Source organism: Lycium ferocissimum, chromosome 9 (genome assembly GCF_029784015.1).
Source record: "Lycium ferocissimum isolate CSIRO_LF1 chromosome 9, AGI_CSIRO_Lferr_CH_V1, whole genome shotgun sequence".
In the NCBI taxonomy this organism is placed as follows: domain Eukaryota; kingdom Viridiplantae; phylum Streptophyta; class Magnoliopsida; order Solanales; family Solanaceae; genus Lycium; species Lycium ferocissimum.
Genome location: NC_081350.1, coordinates 56,893,033 through 56,917,704, shown reverse-complemented (window position 1 = coordinate 56,917,704; position 24,672 = coordinate 56,893,033). Strand labels below are relative to the sequence as shown.

General features: G+C 31.5%; 1 protein-coding gene across 1 annotated transcript; it reads right to left on the bottom strand.

Moving 5' to 3' along the window:
- Positions 1 to 17,830: 17,830 nt before the first annotated feature.
- LOC132032085 (uncharacterized) lies at positions 17,831 to 22,541 on the bottom strand. Its single transcript, XM_059421886.1, has 4 exons — positions 22,500 to 22,541; positions 21,542 to 21,758; positions 18,512 to 18,586; positions 17,831 to 18,071 (listed from the first exon to the last, which is right to left on the bottom strand). The coding sequence occupies exons 1-4, from the start codon at positions 22,539 to 22,541 to the stop codon at positions 18,001 to 18,003; spliced, it is 405 nt and encodes a 134-aa protein (XP_059277869.1). The 3' UTR covers positions 17,831 to 18,000.
- Positions 22,542 to 24,672: the final 2,131 nt, after the last annotated feature.

The following is a 24,672-nucleotide window of genomic DNA, read 5'->3' as shown; positions in this document are numbered from 1 at the left end:
ATAGTTTTCATTTAGAAAACATAACGATATATTACGAAACATGACGGATTTTCATATATTTTTCGTTTTTTTATTTTTTTTAGAAAATAATTTAAATTTTATATATTTTTTTAAAAAAAATTAATTTTTATATATTTTTTAAAATATTTTTTTTTTTGCTCAAAGGCTTAAAAAATTACCTCAAATTTTTCTGTATGAAATGTATATGTGTGAGCGAAATTTTTAATATAATTTTCATACACAAAATGTGAGCGAAAACTTTAAGCCTTAAATATTGTATGAAAGTTGTTACAATGTTGTTGTAGTTGTATTAATTTTCCTAAACCTAATATGAACTTTATATACGAAAAATGTGAATGAAATTCTAAGTCTTGAGCGAGATATACACATTTCATACCATTCTCATGCATAAAATTTTGAGTGTAATTTTTAAGTCTTGATCGAGATATACACATTTCATACGTAAAATTTGAGCGACTTTTTAAGCCTTGAGCAAGATATACACATTTCAAACACAAAAATTTGAGCGATTATTTTAAGTCTTGAATGTTGTATCAAAGTTGTATATAATTTTGTTGTAGTTGTATTAATTTTACATAAATCTAACATGAACTTTATACACGAAAATGTGAGCGAAATTTTAAGACTTGAGCAAGATACAAATTTCATACTGTTTTCATACACACAATTTTGAGCGGATTTTTTAAGCCTTGAACGAGCTATACACATTTCATACATTTTTTATACCGTTTTCATACACTAAATTTTGAGCGAATTTTTTAAGCCTTGAGCTAGATATAAACATTTCATACATAAATTTTTGAGCGAAAATAATAATAATAATAATTTTTTTAAAAATAAAAAATATTTTAAAAAAAATAAAGAATCATTTTTAATTTTTTTTTTTTTTTAAAAACATGTTTTGTATAGGGTTTGTAATGTTATGTTTTGTAAATATAAAATTATCGTCACGTTTCGTAAATATTTCTCTTTAAGATGTATATATACGTAGTTGTCCCTACATTTTTTTGCGCAGATTGTCCTTCATTTGGGGTGGTTTTTAATTTTTTCTCTTCAAAATGGTGGTCTTTTTGGCCCTCAAATTGATGGTCTTTAACTTTTTTCCTTACAAAAGAAATTCCATCTTTGTAAATTTTAATCGTTCAGAAAAAAACAAATAAAATTAAAAGACTAAAAATTAAAGACCATATGTCAACAGCGAAGGACAATCCTGCAAATTGCCCTTTCTAATATAGCAGTCCCCACCTGTTTAAAGCAGTACGGTTCTAATTTTTTGAAAAACTTTAGCTTATTGTTACTCTATTATACCCCTCCTTAAGACTTTTCTAAGTCATTAATATGACTATTCTTAATAAAAACCAATCTTATTGTCTTAATAATCGAAATGTCGTTCTTCTGTCGAATCCTATATTCGAAGAACACTCTATGGGTCCATACACCAACATGATTTATGTTATTTACTTTGATTATCATTTTCGTGAAAAAGAAAAAAAACCTTTAATTAAATCAGTTCATAATACTTCTAGATAGTTGTGTCTTTATCTTAAAAATAAAAGAAAGGAACAAAAATAAAGAGGGTCAAGACTCTTGTTCACCGATGTGATTGGATAAGTTAACAAGACAAAATAGAAAAAAAAAATGGGAATAAAAATAAGAAAGGGAGATTTACACATATGGGATTACATTTGATTCTATTTGAAAAAAAAGTTGTGTGAAAACAGTTTTTACGTCAAAAGTTGGTGTTCAATTCCTAGCCAACCACTTGAGAACTTGCCTTGCCGCAGCTCATGATGGCGGATCACCAACATTTTGCACAAAAATATCACTGCGAATCACTAAAAGTTCTAATGGTTGGGTTTGCCATGTCTTGAAAATTAGACTTCTAGTACAAATAATGTCGTAACTCAGGAAGAGATTGTTCATAATTCTTGATGAATTGCCAGAAGTTTCTAAAAAATTTCAGCAATACGTTTTTTGCTTTAAAATTAGTCCAAATCATCATTCGCTACAAAATTATTTATTTGATATTTTATTTCCTATCAGACTAAGCTGTTAGAATTTATTTTAGATGTGATTCAAAATTTAAACACACCTTTGAAAAGACACTATATATTATGAAGAGGTGTTCCCCATTCTTTAAAGGATACACCTATTCATTGTGAAAAGGTGTCATCCAATCTTAAGGGTTGCATTCTTTTTTTGAAAAGGTGTGTTAGTTGTTTTTTTACATCTTATAAATACTAGATTTGCTGTAGGTTTTCAGCCACTTAAAAAATATTTCAGACTTAGGAAAAATTCCTGCAGCATAAAATTCTACATTCGTGCTTTTTCTTTTCTACTAAAGCAGTCGAGAGATTAAAAAACTTCATTTGAGAACACATTAGAAGATTCAAAGGTGGTTCATTATATCTCGAAAAAATAAGAGATCATTTTGTTATTTTCGGATTATTTTAGCAAGAAATCTACTCGAAAACCGCGCCAATCAGAAAAATCATTGAACCGGGTTTTCCAATTTCAACTTTGTTTTATCTTTATTGCTATTACTATATTTTATTTGTCTCTTATTTATTCTTCTTAATGTGATCATTTCTAATATTTTTCCAATAAATTCATAGTAGATTCTACGTATTTTAGTTAAGAATAGATGATTAGTGAGAAGAACATAACTTGAGGGAAGTTGAGCCGAAACAATGTTACTGGCGCTGACTGATTGTTTAGATTAATTCGTCAATGGCATCAGCCTAAGGTTTTAACTTATTTCTTAGCCTAACTTTTCTCCCGTGAAAACAACATTTCTGACGTTTTTGTTCGGCGTCAATGGGCAGCCTGGTTTCTTTTCTTACTTGAATTGTGGGTTACACCACAACAGTTGTTTCGTGTAAGAATTAGGAGACCGTTAATTGTTATCTTTAAATAAGTTTTTCTAATTGACGCGTTGACTATTTAGAATAAGTTCTTTGATTGGAGTGTTTTTTTTCCTCACTGTTAATGAGATTGAGTGTTTATTTTAAAAGGACATTTCATTTGTTTAATGGTGATAAGTATTGGAATTCTTGTAAGAATTTGTTTTGGTTCTTCACTGGTTGTCTGGAAGAAAAATGCAGAGTGTTAAAAAATTAAAATTAATTACATAAATTGAATGAGAATTGACAACAGAGTTTACAACTTCTTATCTGTGTTTCTTGTTTGTTATTTTTTTTCTTTTTCTTTCACTCTTTTGATTTGAGTAATGAATGGTACTACAAAAAAAAAAAAAAACTAATTGAATGGAAATTGACAATGGAGTGCCTGTGTTCCTGTGCCACGAGCAGTCTATGATGAAATACAGGCATACGCAGCGGAAGTAAATAGCCAGAATTGAACTTGCATGTAATATAGACAACACATAATCAAAGATTTTAATCAAACGTAAAATCGATACTTATATCTTGAAGCGTGACCGCGGTCGCTTCAAATCGAACCTTCAAGCACAAGCAAAAGTTGTTCACGTGTTCATCCTTAATTCCACGTCTTCCGTGTAACCCGAATAACACCAGAATTTGCGAAATTCGTGTGGGCGAATTTCTATGGAAAAGTTGAAGAAACTTCTAAAACTCTTAGCCTCCTTATGGAATAAGACCCCTATTTTATAACTACAGGTTTAGGGTTTTTCACTCTTTTCCAAAACCTGTTGGGTCTTTATTTTCCACCAAGAAATAATATTCCATTTAATTCTTTATTATTCGGGCACAGCAGGGACCACAAAATTTCATTAGCGAGGCTTCCTATTAGGGAATTAATTCAAAAAATCTGAATTAATCCTACCATAATAAATTACGAATTATTCCACTAAAAAATCGTAATCGCACTCCTCGCTCAATTTTGAAATCATACATTAAAACTTATTTAACTCCCCATGTTAAGATTACAGATACCAATCAATTAAATTAAATTACTGACAATTTAATTCATTGACTAATTGAATCCTTTATATTTATGCTTAACTTACATCATGTGACGGATATAAAATCCACCTGCAGGGTTTTCACATGAGACTTATAAGCATCCATAAAGGGGTATCATCAATCTCAAAGTCGAGACATGGATTCTATCAACTAATTATTATTTCACAAATGTAATTTGCCATTATCCAATTCACCAGAATACATAGACTCGCAATTGAGTCGTACCTTTTAATAAATCAAAATAATGAACAAATCACATTGATCATAATAATTATATCAAGATTAAGAGTATAAGTACATTTAATGAACTAGAGAATTTGTTTTATATATTCAAGACAAAAACACTTATCTCTACTTGGTCCGTTCAATACATACAAAATGTACTAGCACAAGAAGACGAATCGTATACCGTTCCCATAATGAAGATACATTATATTAATCTTGGGCTACAATCATACCGATGGCTTTGTCCAATTTCCATCTTAGATTGTGAACATAAATTTTATACTTATAAGAACCGACGATTTAATCTTCCGTGCATAAGCTAAATTCTATACACTAAATCATCTACTATATAAGTAAGCTAAACTCTATACACTAAATCATCTACTATATAAGTAAAGGACACACATACTAGTACATGATTTATTTAATTCTTTATTAAACAATGAATAAATATTTGTTCTATAATAAATACTATATCCAAACACATGGTTAATAGTATATATCCTAACAATCTCCCACTTAGACTTTTAACCATGACAATTGTTAGAATATACCATGTCTAAACGCATGGTTGATGGTATATACCCCAACAATCTCCCACTTAGACTTTTAACCATGCATTTACAACTTTCACATGTATTCCTTTTGCACGACTACCAAAAGTCTTAGCGACTAAGCTCTTTGCAAAAATTAACTTACCAAGTTGTTTTCTGATGCAACTTCGTCTAGTAGTGCTTCGTCGTAATCGCCCGATCGATTCTATACTAAGATCTTCAGGGATCCTATCATGAAACTCTCCAAAAAAAAAGTATTTCTTTTTCAGGAATCCTATCATGAAATTCCCCCAAGAGTATACACCGAACCGATCTTGGTTATTATTCTCCCACTACGACTAAGTACTACAACTATTATAGTCACACTATCATATTATAATATATAGCCTTTCGTTATTGAAATATTAACGACTTCATATACGTTATTTGCTCAATATCACTCCCACTACTTAAAAGTAGTGAATTTCTTTACGCCTATTAATGTTTCTCCCACTACTTAAATGCAATGGAACGTCAACCCTGACTTGTCGGTTAGATGTTCTCAAACTTCTGAATTTTAGATGACTCATTTGCTTATTTCATTGCCCAGTTCCTATAAAACTAGTTTACTTTTAGGAACTTGGTTTATTAAATAGTCCTTTTCTAAAAATCTAGCAATTGTATTAACAATTACCTTATTTTCTTTTAGGACAGTAAATAAACCTCCTTTCGTTCCCTTTGGATATCTAATAAACATGCGTACATCCGTTCTTGATTCCCACTTATCTGTTTTCCCTTTGAACACATGTGCTAGACAACCTCATATCCGAACATGTTGCAGATTTGGCTTACATCCAATCCATTGTTCTATGGGTATCAAAGGTACTAACTTAGAAGGAATTAAATTAAGAATGTAACTCGCAGTTTCTAAGACATATCCCAAAATGAAAAAGCAAATATAAATAAGCCAATCATTAATCTTACCACCTTTAAAAGAGTCATAATTCTTTTCTTTTCCACACCAATCTATTGTAAAATACTTAGTGTAGACAATTGAAAATGCAATCCCTCTATCTAATAAGTAACAATGAACTCTATAAAGAGGTATTCGCCACTACGATCATATCGTAGTGACTTAATATATTTTCCCTGACGCTTTTCATTTTTGCTTTAAATGCCTTGAAATTTTCAAAACATTCGGGCCTATAAAGCATCAAATAAATATATTCATATCATGAGTAATCTTCTATGAATGTCACAGAATACTCAAAATCACCTCTTGCCTTGAAGTTCATTATACCACACAAATCAAAATGGATTAGCTTAACTTATCATTAACTTTATTTCCTTTTTAGAGGAAAGGTCTCTTAGTCATTTTTCCTTCTAAATAAGACTCACAAGTTGGTAGTGCCTCCATTTTCAATGAACCTCAAAAATTCATCATTTGACCAACTTCAAAATTCTATTCAGATTAAAATGACCTAGACACAAGTGCCACAGATAAGTTCATTCAATTCACGAAAGAAAAATAAATTCTCTTATGGGACAGATTAACATTATTCAGTTCAGAAGAGTTATTAATTTAAAGTGTCACGCATCAATGTACCACAAGAGATAAAATGTTTATCAAACTCAATAACACAAGAGTTACAAAAAAAATAAACTAATTATCCATCTCTTGTTTGGTTAGGAATTGAAAATAAATTCTTTAGAAACTGAAAATAAATTCTTTCTAACAGAAGTTACATATAATGCATCCTTTAAATTAATGTCTTATTTCTATCAGAAGAAATTCCTGACTAGTAGTAAGTGGGCTGAATAAAGTCTATTGAGAATTTGAGATATAATCATTAAATAGATCATTAGTTATGCTGAATGAATAATAAAATTCAAACCACACATCACACATATAACCATGCTTACCGAATGCTTAGATTCGATAGGGAAACTTAACAATTCATGCAAAATATATGAGTCATGCCGTATATATCACTCCATAAAGAAACAGAACCAACTCGATGGAGAGTAAAACTGCTAATTTATATTAGGTAAATATCCCATTTAATTATCCCTAGTTCCATTGAACCAACGTGTAACTCAGTTGGAGAGTCAAGACAAGTTATCAATTAACTAGGGACAAGAACACAGTAATCAACCATAATGAATCTATCCGATGGGGAGGAAGACCTATGTCAACACATAAACTCATTATATCACTACTATATACGATGGAGACCATAGAGAATGAACCCTAACACCATTATTTGTTAAAATAAAAATAAGTTTAGTTAACAATTTTTTTTCAGAAAACAGAAAAACACCCAAAAACCCATCTAAACGACCCTAGCTGGCCAAAAAAGCCCCTTGGTCACAGCATGCTGTGAGTATTTCTTAGTGGATCGTTTCCAATGAACCTACCAAATTTCGAGTCAATCGGAGTTCGTCAAAAATCAGAATTTCGAAACGATGACCAATTCGGATTTTTTTGTTTTTGTTTTCGCCAAAATAGAATTTAAGAACGTATACATTTGTTCAGTAGTTCTTATCACATATCATCATTATCATACTAATATACATGAATCAAGAACAACGAACAAATTTTAAAATATGTTTATATAATTTTCGTGTTGCTTTCTTGAAATTAGCATGTTTACGTAATCATTGAATATAAAATTCAAAACACACCAGATAGATATCCATGCATCTTGAACAACAAATTTCAATATAAAAGAACAATGCATGCAACATATATATGTGATGGCAAATATTCACTCTATAAATTTAAAACTAGAGCTAACTCAGACTAAGAGTATGCTGCTAATTTAAGCCAAGTGAATGTCATTATCATTATCTCTAGTTCCATGGACCCAACATGTAACTCAGATGGAGAGTTAATACAAGTTATCAATAACTAGTGATTATACCTAGTGACAACCCATAATAAATCTATCCGATGGGGAGGAAGACCGAAAGTCAACACATAAATTTATTATTTCACTAGTATTTAGTCATGAACACCATAAGGAAGAATCTCTATCACCATTAGATCATAGCCAAGTAATTTTTCCTAAAAAATTAATTTTTCGTAAAAATGAAAATCGCCCAAAACACCATCTAAACAACCCTGAATTACCGAAAAACAACATGATTCATTGCAAAGCAGTGAGTATTGCTTACTGGGTTGTTTCCAATAAACTTACCGAATTTCAGATCAATTAGAGTTCGTAAAATTTCAGATCTCTAAATCTATGACCAAATTGGAAAGATAACTTATTCAGGCGATTCAAGAAAAAAAAAAGATCTATATCCTTATCATATATCAATCAATATTAAATCATCACGTGTAATCATATTCCAAATTTAACATAAATAAAATCGATATAAAGAATATCGTTTTCTTACTTAAAACAAATTTTAATCCGACAAAGTACCTAAAACTCATCTAGACGATCTCAGTATGCCGAAAAATGACATCAATCACTGCAAATGCATCTTTTACCAAGCAAGAACAGATACATGTAAGTCTAGAACTAAATTAACATATACTTTATCTCCAAAACTATGACCAAATTAGAAGATAGCCGTTTTAGTATATTTAGAATTAAAAAAAATATGATCCATACTTTAATTCTCCTTTTATAAATATCCACGAGCACAAGGTATATATTGTGTCCACCTACTTACAAATTGTCCCCTCGATTAATATACCCAAGAATTCAAGATATTATGTTTCTCTCTTTCGGGTGAAAACCTCAAAATCTCTTCTCATGAATTAATTAAGTGTTACTAGTCTCTAAAGGTAAATATCCTTTCAAGTAAATAAACCTTCACCGCCAGTGTACACTTATCCAGAACAATTTATACATGTCACATTGAGCACATTCTAATGACTCAAATAAATAGACAACTTTCGTAGATCCTATTTATTAATCATAATTCTCAATTCATGTATTGTTATAATCTAACATGCATACAGCTATTAAGAATTCTCAATGATTTCAAATAAATAAACCAATTTGATGGTAACTATTTACTAATCACAAAACCTTAATTTATACAATATTATACTCATGTGAGACGGGAAAAGAGAATGGCATGCCCATAAATAACCCTCTTACAATTAAAATGAAAGAAAGGCATGCTTATGTGTTACTAATTGTTCTCTTCAATGTGAACCAGGCAACAGGCAATTATGAGACCAACATATTAAATTGAATAAATTGAAGGCAAGCTTCGAAGAACCAATCAGAATTAATAGGTTAAAATTATCCATTCACATTGCCTAAATCACGTTATCAACAATTCCCTTTGTGATTAAGAAACAAAAATCTAATTCAAAATCACATGAGACCAAACAAGTGTTCCCAACACAAATCTAAGCAATACATGTTATTAGCTGGCATTGTTAAAACTGTAACACAACAAAATGAAAACAAAAAGCACAATTGCTCTTGTATCGGCCAAATCATCCTTTATAGTCAATTTAGCTACCAATTTTACCTCTCTTTTTTTAACAGAAATAAAATCACACATTACAGTCAAGGTTTTAACAAAGAGGGGCTTTGACTCACTTTGTCTTGCCGCCGCCGCCAAAACAATTTAACAAGTACTAACAGTTCACTTATAGAGCAACGACATCACCGTCGAAAAACCTGACGGCAAACCTTTGCCTCCCTTTGTTTTTGTTTTTCATGAATCATATATAAAATTGTATATATATATTTCATCTAGATTATCTATTTAGATGCAAGTAGGCTCTTGATGTCAATTGATGGAATACAGGCATACGCAGCGGAAGTAAATAGCCAGGATTGAACTTGCATGTAATATAGATAACACATAATCAAATATTTTAATCAAACATAAAATCGATACTTATCTCTTGGAGCGTGACCGCGGCTGCAAATCGAACCTTCAAGCACGAGCAAAAATTGTTCACGTGTTCATCCTTCAGTTCTACAGTCTTCTGTTGTGTAACCCAAATAACACCAGAATTTGCGAAATTCGTGTGGGCGAATTTCTATGGAAAAGTTGATGAAACTTCTAAAACTCTGGTGTCTTTATAAGACCCCTATTTTATAACTACAGGTTTAGGGTTTTTCACCCTTTTCCAAAACCTGTTGGGTCTTTATTTTCCACCAAGAAATAATATTCCATTTAATTCTTTATTATTCGGGCACAGCAGGGACCACAGAATTTAATTAGCGAGGCTTCCTATTAGGGAATTAATTCAAAAAATCTGAATTAATCCTACCATAATAAATTACGAATTATTCCACTAAAAAATCGTAACTGCACTCCTCAGTTCAATTTTGAAATCATACATTAAAACTTATTTAACTCCCCATGTTAAGATTACAGATACCAATCAATTAAATTACTGACAATTTAATTCATTGACTAATTGAATCCTTTATATTTCTGCTTAACTTACATCATGTGACGGATACAAAATCCACCTGCATTCACATGAGACTTATAAGCATCCATAAAAGGGTATCATCAATCTCAAAGTCGAGACATGGATTCTATCAACTAATTATTATTTCTCAAATGTAATTTGCCATTATCCAATTCACCAGGAATACATAGACTCGCAATTGAGTCGTACCTTTTAATAAATCAAAATAATGAACAAATCACATTGAACATAATAATTATATCAAGATTAAGAGTGTAAGTACATTTAATGAACTAGAGAATTTGTTTTATATATTCGGTACAAAAACACTTATCTCTACTTGGTTCGTTCAATACATACAAAATGTTTAGCACAAGAAGAAGACGAATCGTATACGTTCCCATAATGAAGATACATTATATTAATCTTGGGCTACAATCATACCGATGGCTTTGTCCAATTTCCATCTTAGATTGTGAACATAAATTTTATACTTATAAGAACCGACGATTTAATCTTCCGTGTATAAGTTAAACTCTATACACTAAATCATCTACTATATAAGTAAAGGACACACATACTAGTACATGATTTATTTAATTCTTTATTAAACAATGAATAAATATTTGTTCTATATATAATAAATACTATATCCAAACACATGGTTAATAGTATATATTCCAACAGTCTAAGCAAGGAGTCAAGAAGAAAGTTACACAATAAAACGGGTTCTACTTTCCTAACTCTACTAATTATTGATTTATTTATAAATTTTTACCCTTGTGATGTTCATGAAATTTGTTTTTCATAATGTTAGGGTAGGTGATTCACTTATATGATGAATTTCTAATGCTTTCTAATTTTAGGAATAACATTTTTCATGTGATCATATTGTGTTTCGTTATTCTTGTGTAAAGATCATATGTGAAATTTATTTTCAAGTTGTGAGATGATATGAAGTATTTTATCTATAAGGATCATATCAATAGTTGAAAATTATTTTTATCATTTTAAGATCCTGAGAATTAAGTGTTATGACGTAAATTAATTATAGTAAAAAAACATATTTTGTAATTGAAAATTGATGTGACACTTGAGGTCATAAAAAAATGATGATATTTTCGTGTAGACAGGATTTGGGGATTTATTAAAGGTTTAAAACCTTACAAAATTTGAAGTCTTTATTGTGACTTGTGAAGAACATCTATTGTGTCTTGAACATTTTAAGCAAAGTCCCATCGCCAGTGTCTTACCGCATACGTGTTTATGGATGTAGCATGAAGTCACAAATACTGTTGAATATTTATGAAATTCCTTGAAACACTAACCTTCATAGTAAATTTATTAATCCTCTTTTCACACATTCAAGGATTATGATATTGATAGGCATTAATTAACTTTTGCACAATAAGAAATTATCGTTGTAGATTAATGCGACAACCATTCAATAAAGGACATGACTTTTGAGCAGAGAAGTGTATTTCTATCTGTATTTCAAAATGGTGAGGAACATAATATATTTTTTCGGTGTTTTATTCCATGCTGATACCTATTGAAGTACGACAAATGTTTTCCTTTTGGATGAATCTGTTTCATGCTTAATTATGCATGTGATCAAGTCGTAGTGTTAATTTGTGATTTTACTTTTACAGTACGTGCATAATAACATGAATAGTAAAGTTCATGGGTTGACATATAAAATGTGGGGGTTATCGTTTGAATATTGTTACAATGTGTTTAAAACTGATGTGTACGCTGAGATAGTTTAAATATGAGATATTAAACTTGTGCAACGTGAGGACTTATAACATGATTATCTTAGTTGAAATCAAAGGAATTGAAGTTAGATATGAGAGATATCATTAAAGTGAAAAACTTCCTTCCAAGTGAAAATACTTCAAGAAACATGTATTTCTTGATATAATTTAAAATTCGGAAAAGGTCCAAAAATACCCCTAACGTATGGGAAATGGCTCACAAATACCCTCCATCCATCTATTGGTCCAAAAATATCCCTCCATCCACCTATTTGGTCCAAAAATACCCCCAATCTATTTTTTTGGCTCAAGAATACCCCTCAAACTAACACCCTAATTTTGATGATATTTTTTTAATTTTAAAATGTCACGTGGCTTGTTTTGATTGAACACATATATTATTTAATTTAAAAACTAAACCTCACCCATTTAATCTAACCCATTTTGTAACAAGTTCAAGCTCTATGGCTCAAGAATACAAGTGAGTACTGACTTGTATAATTAGCTCCTAGACGGTCAATTCCTGGGACCGGAACAAAAATGACTCAATAAAAAATTAAATGAACCAAAATACCCTAACAAAAAAAAGAGTTACAAAACTACCTTTAGCGCAAAAATCGCGCTAAAGATTTTTTTTTTTTTTGCATAGCGCAAGATATTTTATCGCGCTATAGCTAATCGAAAAAAAAAAATTTGGTAAACTTTTTTTTGTTTGTTTGAAAAAACTTAGTGTTTTTTCCATACTTTGACCAACGATTAGTCGTGTGTTAAGACTCCGAAACGTCAATATTTTATATAGAACCTGATATTTTTTTCTGCGTACAATAATGTAGGCCCAATACATCAAGGATACATAGACGTTCGGATAGTCATTTTAGGGGTTGAAAAGGTGCCCGAAGTAAGTTTTGTTTGACTGTAAGGTTCTTTTAGTCAACTTTATATGTCGAGAAAATTAGTTAGCTTTATTTTCAAAAATTGAAACTGCAGAAGTGAAATTGACATTCACAACTACATTACCCTGGGATTTTTACGTTGAAATCTATTGCGTATCATCATCTTATAAGTAAATAAAACTGAAAATTTCACGTCAATTTGGGGGAAAATTGAAATTGAATGGGATAAAAGATGTTTTTTTAAAAATCGCCTCGGCCAAATAGCAATGCGGCGGTTTGTCCGCATAGATCTCGAAAAAATACGCAAGTTCAAAAAAAAAAAAACGCGTAAATCGGACGTCCGAGCGCAAAGTTATGACCATCTAAAGTTTGACCACTTTAGAAACTAGTTTTTCACCTTATATTTTTTAGAATTAGAATTAGATTTATATTCAAAATAAAGTTATGTCTTGATTAAAAAATAACACGCATAAATCAAAACCTTAAAAAATAAAACACTTAAACCTTAAACAAAATTTACTTCGGGTACCTTTTCAACCCCTAAAACGACGATCCGAACGTTTACGTATCCTTGATGTATTGAGCCTACATTATAGTACGCAGAAAAAATATCAGGTTCTATATAAAATGTTGACGTTTTGGAGTCTTGACACACGACTAATCGTTGGTCAAAGTATGGAAAAAACACTAAGTTTTTTCAAACAAAACTTACTTCGGGCACCTTTTCAACCCCTAAAATGACTATCCGAACGTCTACATATCCTTGATGTATTGGGCCTACATTATTGTCCGCAGAAAAAAATATCAGGTTCTATATAAAATATTAACGTTTCGGAGTCTTGACACACGACTAATCATTGGTCAAAGTATAGAAAAAACACCAAGTTTTTTCAAACAAAACTTACTTCGGGCACCTTTTCAACCCCTAAAATGACTATCCGAACGTCTACGTATCCTTGATGTATTGGGCCTACATTATTGTACGCGAAAAAAATATCGGGTTCTATATAAAATATTAACGTTTTGAGTCTTGACACACGACTAATCGTTGGTCAAAGTTTAGAAAAAACACTAAGTTTTTTCAAACAAAACTTACTTCGGGCACCTTTTCAACCCCTAAAATGACTATCCGAACGTCTATGTATCCTTGATGTATTGGGCCTACATTATTGTACGCAGAAAAAAATATCAGGTTCTATATAAAATATTGACGTTTCGGAGTCTTGACACACGACTAATCGTTGGTCAAAGTATGAAAAAAACACTAAGTTTTTTCAAACAAAAAAAAAAAAGTTTACCAAATTTTTTTTTTCAGTGCTAGCTATAGCGCAGTAAAATACTGCGCTATGCAAAAAAAAAAAAAAAAAAAAAAAAATCTTTAGCGCAGTAAAATGTATTTCCATGAATCGCTTTAGCGCAGTATTTTACTGCGCTAAAGGTAGTTTTGTAACTCTTTTTTTTGTTGGGTATTTTGGTTCATTTGATTTTTTATTGAGTCATTTTGGTTCCGGACTCGTCAATTCCTATAGTGCAACATTGAACAGAGCATATTTCTTCCTTGTTTCGGTGCACCAATGGCTGCTGGGATAGGACGTTTCTTCTTTATTTTGGTGCCAATGGCTGCTGGATCGCCATCTTCTTTTGTCTGAGCTTGTTTATGTTTGTTTGTGAAGAAATGACTAGTATGTTTCTCAAAATTCACTGTCAAATAAATTTATTATGGAAACCATAGAGCTTGAACTTGTTACAAAATGGGTTAGATTAAATGGGTGGGGTTTAGTTTTTAAATTAAATAATATATGTGCCCAATCAAAAAAAATCACGTGGCATTTTAAAATTGAAAAAATACCATCAAAATTAGGGTGTTAGTTTGAGGGGTATTCTTGAGCAAAAAAAAATAGGTTGGGGGTATTTTTAGACTAAATAGGTGGATGGAAGGGTATTTTTGGACCAATAGATGGATGGAGGGTATTTGTGAGCCATTTCCCATACGTTAGGGGTATTTTTGGACCTTTTCCGTTTAAAATTTTGTATATATGATAGCCCTACATCTAGGGCTAGGCATAATATGGTTCAAACCGAAAAAACCGAGCGAAACCGAATCGAAGTTAATTTCGGTTTCAGTTTACTCGGTCCAATTCGGTTTAAATTTATAAGATTTCAACATTCGGTTCGATTTTCGGTTTATGCAAAATTTAATTCGGTTAAACCAAAAAAATCGAATTTTAACAGGCCTTTTTTTCTTGAAACATATATTATACATATATATTGGGCTTCTGCCCATAACTAATAAACTAAAAGGCCCAAATTCCAATCCCAATATAAAAGGGAAAAAAAATACTATTTGGGGGCTTTTTTTTTCCAATAGCTACGGATTTAGCTATTTACTTTTCGTAAGCAAACATATAGCTAGCGCTTGTTTCATGTTGTATTCGCTATTAAGTGTGACTGTATTCATGAATACAGTCATTAAAATTTGCTAAATTTTGTATTCAATTTAAATGTATTCAAATCAACTGTATTCATTATAGTTACTTTTACAGTGTATTCATTTTATTATATTTAATCGATTGTATACAAAACATATTTTGCACTAAAAAAGTTAACAAATACACTCAAAAAAATTGAATACAAAGAAATAAAATTATAGTTCATTTGTATCATTTGTATACACTTCAAAAAATTAATGTATTCATTTGTATACAAGAAATAAAATTAACGAATACACTGAATACAAGAAAATAAAATACACAAAACGAATGTGTGTATGCCAAAAAATTAATGAATACGGTGAATTGTATGCTAAAAATTTAATGAATACTAAAAAAAAATGACAATTTTTTGAAAATGTATAAAGCAAAACTAAGTAGATCCGGAGAATCCGGCTAAAGATCTAACCGGATCCGACCGTGTAAAACTCAAAAGCCACCGCGTTAACAACAACAAATTTCACTATTGGATCAATGAAGCAATGAAGATCGATTTCCAACAAATATTCTAGCTTAAACTTTACGGATACTCATATGCTTGCATCAACCATAGATTTCTCTTGTCGGTCTTTCCATATCACTCGAGCATAAAAGATAATCCTCCATGCTTTTTGTTTCACAACTATTGGATCAATGGTATTTTTAAAGAAACCATAGTTGGAGATGGCATCAATTCAAATATGAGAAGGTTTATGAGAAGAAGGGACGCTAATTAGATGAGAAGGTTGAAAATTGAAAGTTGCTTCACTGTTTTTTTGTATACCGGTGGGTAGCGGGGTGGGGAGGAGGGAGAGGGAGAAAGAGAGATAGAAGGTTAGTTTGGAATTAAATAATGTGATATGGGGTATTCTACTTTGTATATATATGTAGCTATAAGTTGTATTTAACATATTATAATTAGCTATGAGATGTAATTATTTTAAACTATAGCTACTAAATATAAAAATGTGATGCTTAAAAAATCCTATTATTGATACCGTATCTATCCTAAATATGGTAAATATTATAGATGTCTCTTTATAATATGTGACTATGGTCTGTGTGTTATTATAAAGAAAATACAACAAATTTTTTTGAAAATGTATAAAGCTTATCTTGAGAGGAGAAACAAAGAGACCAAATCGTTGAACCGAACTCACTATCGGGATGTCTTATTAATCCTCCATTTTGTTTCATCTATTATGAATGTTGAAACCATCGGATCAATTGATTGTAGCGGCTTTTGTATACGGTGCTAAAGATTGGACAGAGAGAAGATAATAGAATAGTTGTCATTAGGTTTTTGTTAAATTGATGCTTAACTATGTCATCCATATCTAAACCGAAAAAACCGACCGAAAAAACCGAACCGAACTCTCAAAAACCAAATCGAACCGAAATTATTTCAGTTCCTATTTTTTGCAAACGGAACCGAATTTGTGAAATCGAACCGAACCGACTGAACGCCCATCCCTACCTACATGTGATGGTATGACTTGTAGAAAGCTTTGAGACTTAATCGATATTACCATTGTTGAAAAACCTGTTTTAATTATTTGCTTTTCGTTGTAATTATCGAATTGCTATAGCAAAACTCAAAACAAAAGAGACATCCAGCTTGAGGCGGAAAGTAATTATGAGTGGCTTAAATCAAAATCTGAGTAATAATTTGGAGTGCACTTCGTCAAGACATGAATTAGCTAATGTAAATAACTTGCATAAAGTAAGTCGTAATTCTCAAAAGGAATGGCACTAAAGCCCTTAATTTGTAATTACTAACGGTGGCAACCCAACCTTACTTATTGGAGATCCCATGACGAAGGTTCAATGTGGTAACAACAAGCTGTCTAGTAATTGGAGAAGTACCATAACTTATCTTTTGTCTTAGTCCCTTCGTGAATGATTAATTATCATGGTACTTGATGTAACGGGTAGGAAGAGTACATACTCTGAATGAATTCATAGCAAATGATGCTGGATATGCTTCCGTTACATATATCCTTGAAGGATTAACCTATTCGAGTGTGATTGTGAGGCTGCAACCTATGAGATTGGGTTTTTCTTTGGAGCACTCGCGAATCAAGATACGAGCGCAAGGCCGTTAACGCGCGATCCTGTTTATGAACTCAATAAAAATCTCGTATAATGCGTATGTTGAATTGAAGATCGGGCTACAAGGTCCTAGTTCAAGACTTTACACTACAAGAAAAAGGGCCTTTAGCGAGGGGAAATTTGGTCGTTAAAAGTCACAATCCGATCGCTACTAACCAATAGCAACCGGAAAAAATCCGGTCATTAAAGGCTCCGACGTTAAAAGTTAACGACCGGATTTCAAACCGGTCGTTAAAGAACCTTTACCGACAGCAAAAGATCCGGTCGTTAGTATGCTTTTTAGTGACTGGATTTTCCGCTCGCCAATTGTTCACTCCGGTCGTTGAAAACCTTTAACAAGGGCAATAAATCCAGTCGTTAGTACTTTTAACAATAAATATCTGATAATTGCATATCTTATCCTATGACAGTTACATGGTTATCACTGTAAAACTACATAAAAATTAAATACTACTTTCATATTGATCACAGATCCAGAACATACAAAAGAATCAATATGAATATAAAATTTTATAGTTACTTACAAATGGGATAAAGCATCACATTATATTTGTCCATTCTAATAAAAAGAAGAGAAAATAGGAATGTAGAATGTACAAGCAGAACATCTTTAAACAACTCCAAATGAAAGAAAAAATAGGTTCAACTAATCCTTCAAGTTGTTCTTTAACATCTCAGCTGCATCAACTTGTTGTGCACTTTCTCCAAAGATGGGTTCTTCAAATTCTTAATCTGTTAAATTAAAAAGTTCATGTCAGTTGAGTCATAAAACTCATAATAGCTAGTACTTTTTTCTCTTTTCCTTCCAAAAGATGTGTCTTTTCCTTCCAAAAGATGTGCAAGGCAAGAAACTACAAATTACTACTATGAAAAAAAATACAATTAGTCCAGTTCACATTCTCTATTGAGCCGCAAGATCACAAAAATAGAGCTACCAAAACCTTCAACGACAATGGTCAAATAATCTGCTTAGGAGTAGGAAAATGCTTATAAAAACCAACAAAATACCAATTTTAGTAATATATAACATGATAGATGATAGCCATAAAGATGAAAAATTCCTGCAGTAATCATGAGAACCTCTAGTTTTAGAATGAGATATACAAGGTCTCCTATAGAAACTTAGTCGTCTAAGGAGTTAACTGAAGAAGGCTCACCTCTTTCTTGAAGTTCCAGAATAAGGTTATTAAACGCTTCAGTTTGCCCCAAATTCTTCAAATGAGAATTGTTTCCTATAAGGAAATGTAAATGAACAAATGATGTCAAAGATGACGTCTTACAAGCCTGATACTGGACATAGTATTAGGGCAGAAAATAACATGTTACTAATGCATTGCAGGCTGGATAATCTATTTTCGCATAAAAATAATAGCTTTCAACATATCTAAGTGAGCAGACTTATAAATAAAAATGGCAAATGCCATGTGGAAGAAAATGTAGCACCTGAAATGCAATCAAACTTTTCAACCAATTTACGATCTTAATTAAATATCTTAAGCTAGATGAGTTACTACACCTTTTCAGAAGAAGAAAGTTGAATCAGACTTTTTGTCTTGAAGTAACTTGTTCGTGACAAACCTCAAAAAGGAGGAACTATATAAACAAGGTGTCACACCCTGTTTTCTCGCGAAAGCGGGATTCAATATGTGACAACTCTTTTAATAGGCTTAAAGAGATGAGTCTCACACAATTAGCATATAAATATTTTAATGGAGAGACCAAAATAGAACAAATATGATCAACCAGATACAACAACCTACCCAGATATAGAAGTAATTAACTGAGACATGCTTCTGGTCAAAATCCAGGTAAGAGTAAGTTTATCTAATCATTTTGGTTTTAATAAGTGAGATAGAGTAATTATGACTACAAGCAGAAAAAAATGATATTCAATTGTTCATTGTATCAGAAAATTCACAATCAACATAATTAATTTGCCTTGCAATGAACAAAAAGAAGATTAACTATAAACCTTATTATTATCTATCATGGAAATATTGCACATAACTAACCATAGCCTATTTACTTCTGTTCATTTGGTATTAAAAGATCCTAAACTCCTGTAAAGCCTAAACCACATCAGCTATTCATTCTTCTAAACATTTTTAATACTCTAAAGCTTCATTTGCTAAACTCACAACAACAAAGAACTCAATTGCAACAAATGACTCAAAATCTTTAATCGTGTAATGACAAACTAAGGGCTGCACACCAAGAATGCGACTCCTAAAACAGGATTTCTATCACACAAGAAGATATAGCAAGCAGCACAGTAGACCCAGTAGAGCATTGAACTAAACACGAGCCTAAAACTCAGACTAATAAACATATTCAGAAAATACCATCTATCGATATAAAAGAGAGGTGAGGCATAACCTTGAAAGCATGTAACAAGGACGGCCTACTGACGGAAAATCCATGTTTGACTCAGAGCAGCGATGAAATAAAAATACTGAGATAAAAACTAACATTTTGAGGATCAGATCTGTTGAGATTGAAACTGAGACATAAATGAGAATAACATCGTGGCTGCAAATGCCGGTAGCATTTAGACGACCGGTAGAAAACCAGTAATTCAAGAAAGTAGTTAACTAGATCATGAAGATTTCTTAGTACAAGGGTCGTAGATGATAGTTTTCACACATAACTTCCTTAATATATTCATTTAGATTCCAACTCACACAAGTTTGATGCCACCACCAGTGTCTGAGTAATTTCTAGGAAGGTAAATATAGATCTTGTTCTCCATCCAAATAATCTTTCTCCTTCCAAATAATCTTGAAACAACATTCAATTCAATTATATGAAAACAAAGTCTACCAAAATGATACATCTCTAAATCAACACTTCTAGAAAATTAACAACATGTAGAATCACATTTAAAGCAAAGGAATAGGTAGTAGGGTGGGATTCAAGCATATTTTTTAATAAAGCTTAACCAATCACACTAATGTCTAGCAGAACAATAAATTATTTTAATCATCTGTTTCCCCAAAGAGAGCATAAACATGAATCATGGACTGAGATTATATCAAATAAATAAAAATACATATACTACAACTTCAGCTAAATAGAAACTTCCCTTTTGAAATTAATATTCCTAACTAGTAGGATTTATTTCAAGCTAGACAATAGCCATAGAAGAGTCAGAATAATAGATCGAAATGAGCTCTAAATGTTAAGAAAAAGAAGTCCTATTCAGGTTTTCAATCAAATCATATGATATACACGTTCAACGAGGCCATAATCAGTATTCTAGAATGCCAAATAAATACACGAGATCACATACTAGCAGAGAAGAAAGAACTCGATATTCACATAATTGAAAATAAATTCTTAATCAGGATGTCAAATACACATCAGGCTACAATTAGAAAACTAGAAGAATATTAAAAAGATAAAAGGAAACTACCTTTCGGACCTTTGGCATAGTAAAAAGTCTACGAACGACTTTTAATCAAATATGCACAAACAGCCGCAAACGATCAAATCACAAAAGAGAGAATATGTTTTGGAAAAGAGAGAATAGAGTCAAAACAAGAAAGAGTGATTTGCAATGCTCAGAAAATTAGAAGGGAGATATCGCCTTTTTGTTAGCGGGGTAAGTGTACTAAGTTTGGAGAATGAACCCCTTTCCGGATTCAAAACGTCAATGACACCTCTGCCTCTACTTACAAAAGAGTATCAATAAAAAGCTCCATGCTTTGGATGCGGATCAAGGAGTATGTAATGGAACACTGAATAGCCAACAGAAAAAAAAAAAAAAAAAAGTCATGCTTGTTCATACACGACGAGCAATAATACAGAAATTGAAGATCATTAACAAATTAGAAACCTAAATAAGTTAATTGAGACAGAGATAATGCATAATTATAGTGAAATTAAGGTGTAGGAAGCTCGATGGAACTATTTAATATCAAGGTAATTTGAGAAAAGTAAAACAAAAACCCTAGGTAGAGAATTTCACTTCAAGATTGAACTTTTATCACACCCACCAGATCAATGGATAGGGTCCTTAAATTACTGGAAAAGGGAAATAAAAAATTAAACTAATCCCAACCAAAACTCATGCTCCCTATGTAAGGTTTGATTTGAAAATTAAGATGGAAAAGGAAAGCTAACATGCACCGGCTAACATTAAGGACTATCAAAATCCACAACTGAGACTAACAGAGAACTAAATTTACCTTCACATGAAGGAGAACAAACTCTAAGTAGCAGTGCGTCACAATATTTATAATTCGCCGCACTTATCCTCTGTATGTAAAAGAGAACGACATTCAGGAAAAGAGTATCGCTTAAGGGTTTTTTTATTCTACGTGGGGAGGAGTGTTGTGGTGGGGGCAGAGGGGTGGGATTGGGGGGGGGGGGGTTTGTATTGGGGAAAAAAAGAGAGGGAAAAATCTAACACCACATTTTTAATTAATTATTTAGTTCTAACGACCGGATATAACGTTCTTTAACGAGCGAATACTATCCCTTCGTTAACGTTGAATTAAAAATTAACCTTTAATGACCGTAAAATTTTTTGGCCACTATAAGTAACTTATAACGACCGGATTCATATCCCTTCGTTCAGAAGTGGTCATTAAAAGTCAAGTTTCTTGTAAATTAGTTCACTATGGTCCCTCCAGTTAGAATTCATCATACTAAGTGAGGTTCAAGTCCACAAGACACCTTCAATGAAATCATTATAAAAGACTGCTTTTGTGTTCTTTAAATTCTTGAATCATGTGGGTAATTGTTAGAATTTATTTTAGATGTGATTCAAAATTTAAATACACCTTTGAAAAGACACTATATATTATGAAGATGTGTTACTCATTCTTTAAAGGATACACCTATTCATTATAAAAAAGTGTCATCCAATCTTAAGGGTTGCATTCTTTCTTTGAAAAGGTGTTTTAGTTGTTTTTTTACATCTTATAAATACTAGATTTGCTGTAGGTTTTCAGCACTTAGAAAATATTTCAGACTTAGGAAAAATTCCTGTAACATAAAGTTCTACATTCGTGCCTCTTCCTTTCTACTAAAGCAGTCGAGAGATTAAAAGAGTTCTCCGGAACTTCTATTTGAGTGCACATTAGAAGATTCCTGAGTGGTTCATTGTATCTTGAGAGTAGAACACCATTTTGCTATTTGCACCGGCTTAGCGACGAAATCTACTCTGAAGACAGCGCTATCCATAGCGTACCTTGAATCGGGTTTTTGAATTTCAACTTTGTCTTATCTACACTGTTATTACTATATTTTATTTGTCTCTTATTTATTCTTCTTAATGTGATCATTTCTAATATTTTTCCAACATAAGCACCAATCCCAATAATTTTCAATGATTAGATTCAATGTAAATCTTAAAAAAATCAATAGACATGGTCTGTCTTCTTCAAAAATCAAGCTTAACAATTTTTAATCATGATGTTTTTTAAAGTTTCTTCAATCAATCAATCATAAATCATAAATAAGTGATAGGTCTTTTTTTTCCTTTTTTTCACATCACATGTGAAGAAGATGGAAAAAAAAAAAGGAGGAGGAGTAAAACATTAGTTATCTAGATACCAATTTCAAAAACTTAAGAGGTCATTTGGTAGCTAGTTAGAATTATGTAGGTATTAGTAATATACATATTAGTAACACAGGTATTAGTTATGCATGTATTAATTATGTAGGTATTTGTTGTACAGGATTTAGTTATGTATAATTATTTCTTTGGATGTTGGTTTGTTATATTAAGAGTAAATAACTATTATATATTTTTAAAATTAAAATATTTTTTTACAATAAAAATTAAATTTTCTTTTACAAAATATTATAATATTATATTACAAAATTATACAAAAATATTTACCTAGAAAAGAAAAGCATTTAAGTGGGGAGTGATAAGGGTAATATTGTCATTTCAACTTTTTATTCATGTATTAGTTATGTGATATAAGCATGCAAAAATTAATACACGAATAAGATATCTCTTTACTAGCTACTAAACGTGATATAAATTAATACATAAATAGCTCGCCTCTTGTCCAACTACCAAACGAACCCTAAGTTATTTCATTTAATGAGCCAACTTGTCATACACCGTCAAATTCTCACATCTATATTAACTGAACCTTTTTTAGTAGGACCAGAAATTAAATTCCCATCCTAAGTAGGACATTTCAGTAAAATTTCTTGAAAAATCAAAGAAGAAAGTCGTTCCCTTTGACTTGACCCAACTCCCACGTTTGATTTCAGACCAAATACAAGTGGACCATTTCCAAATGGCCCTCTCCCCACTTCCCCTCTCCTCTCACCGCATTTCTCCGGTCATTTGCATTTGTTCAATAATTTTTTCGCAGGGAATAAGATTTATATTTTTTAGTCATAATATTTCACAAGTTATGTCGGAGCCTAGAGCTTGTTTGGATGGGTGTTACCTATTGTATCGTATTATGTTGTTAGTTTAAATACAATATTTATTTTTATTGTGCTTTATGTACAGTCGTTTAAATCCATCGTTACGTAACGGCGAAAAATATCGTTTTATGTAACGACCGATTTGGTGTTATCGCGTCGTTACCTTTTTTTTCCTCATTTTTTCTTTACTCATTATCTAATAATTATATTTTATCATTTATCATAACTTTTCATGATAGCTATACATTGTGCCCTACATTTTTTTGTAGGTTTATCCTTCAAATTGTTGATGTCTAACATTATGCAATGAAGGAAAACAACACAATCTATCTATATATTGTATTTATTAATATAATATAATATAATATAATATAATATAATATAATATAATATAATATAATATAATATAATACGATACATTACAAAAGAATACGCAACAACCATTGAAACAATTAAAGAACTTATGTCTCACGTACGAACGATTTTGAAGTACAAAAATTAAAGACCAGGGCAAAAATTAAAGATAAGCCCATTTCAAGGGGAAACTGTGCAATTTCTTCACATTTCTCGGTCAAATAGACCAATCAACGACCCCACTGCCCAATTTGGACAAGGGAAAAAAACGTAAGTGGACATAAATATAAAAATATTTACATACTGATAGCAGGTAAATGCAGTAAACATTTAATAGCAACTTAATGAAGAGTTCTACAGTAAATTAACTTCCTATATTTAGGGAACCCTCCTTACGTGAAGCGGTGTTGATAATCCCACGATTATCCACCTATATTTTCGTAGTACTCTGTTATCCCCTGTAACTGCATCCTTATTTTGTTGTATATATTTTATACTTCCTCACAATGTGAAGATATCTTATAAGCAGCGTCGTCCTTTTTTTTACCTTTCTTATACTTCTTCCTTA

Excerpts from the sequence above, each read along its gene's own strand:
- LOC132032085 (XM_059421886.1), bottom strand. The coding sequence starts at position 22,541 with ATGGATAGCGCTGTCTTCAGAGTAGATTTCGTCGCTAAGCCG. Across the intron at positions 18,587-21,541 it reads TTGTTCTCCTTCATGTGAAG|GAAACAATTCTCATTTGAAG; the intron begins GTAAATTTAGTT and ends ATTTCCTTATAG. Across the intron at positions 18,072-18,511 it reads TCTGGAACTTCAAGAAAGAG|AACCCATCTTTGGAGAAAGT; the intron begins GTGAGCCTTCTT and ends AAGAATTTGAAG.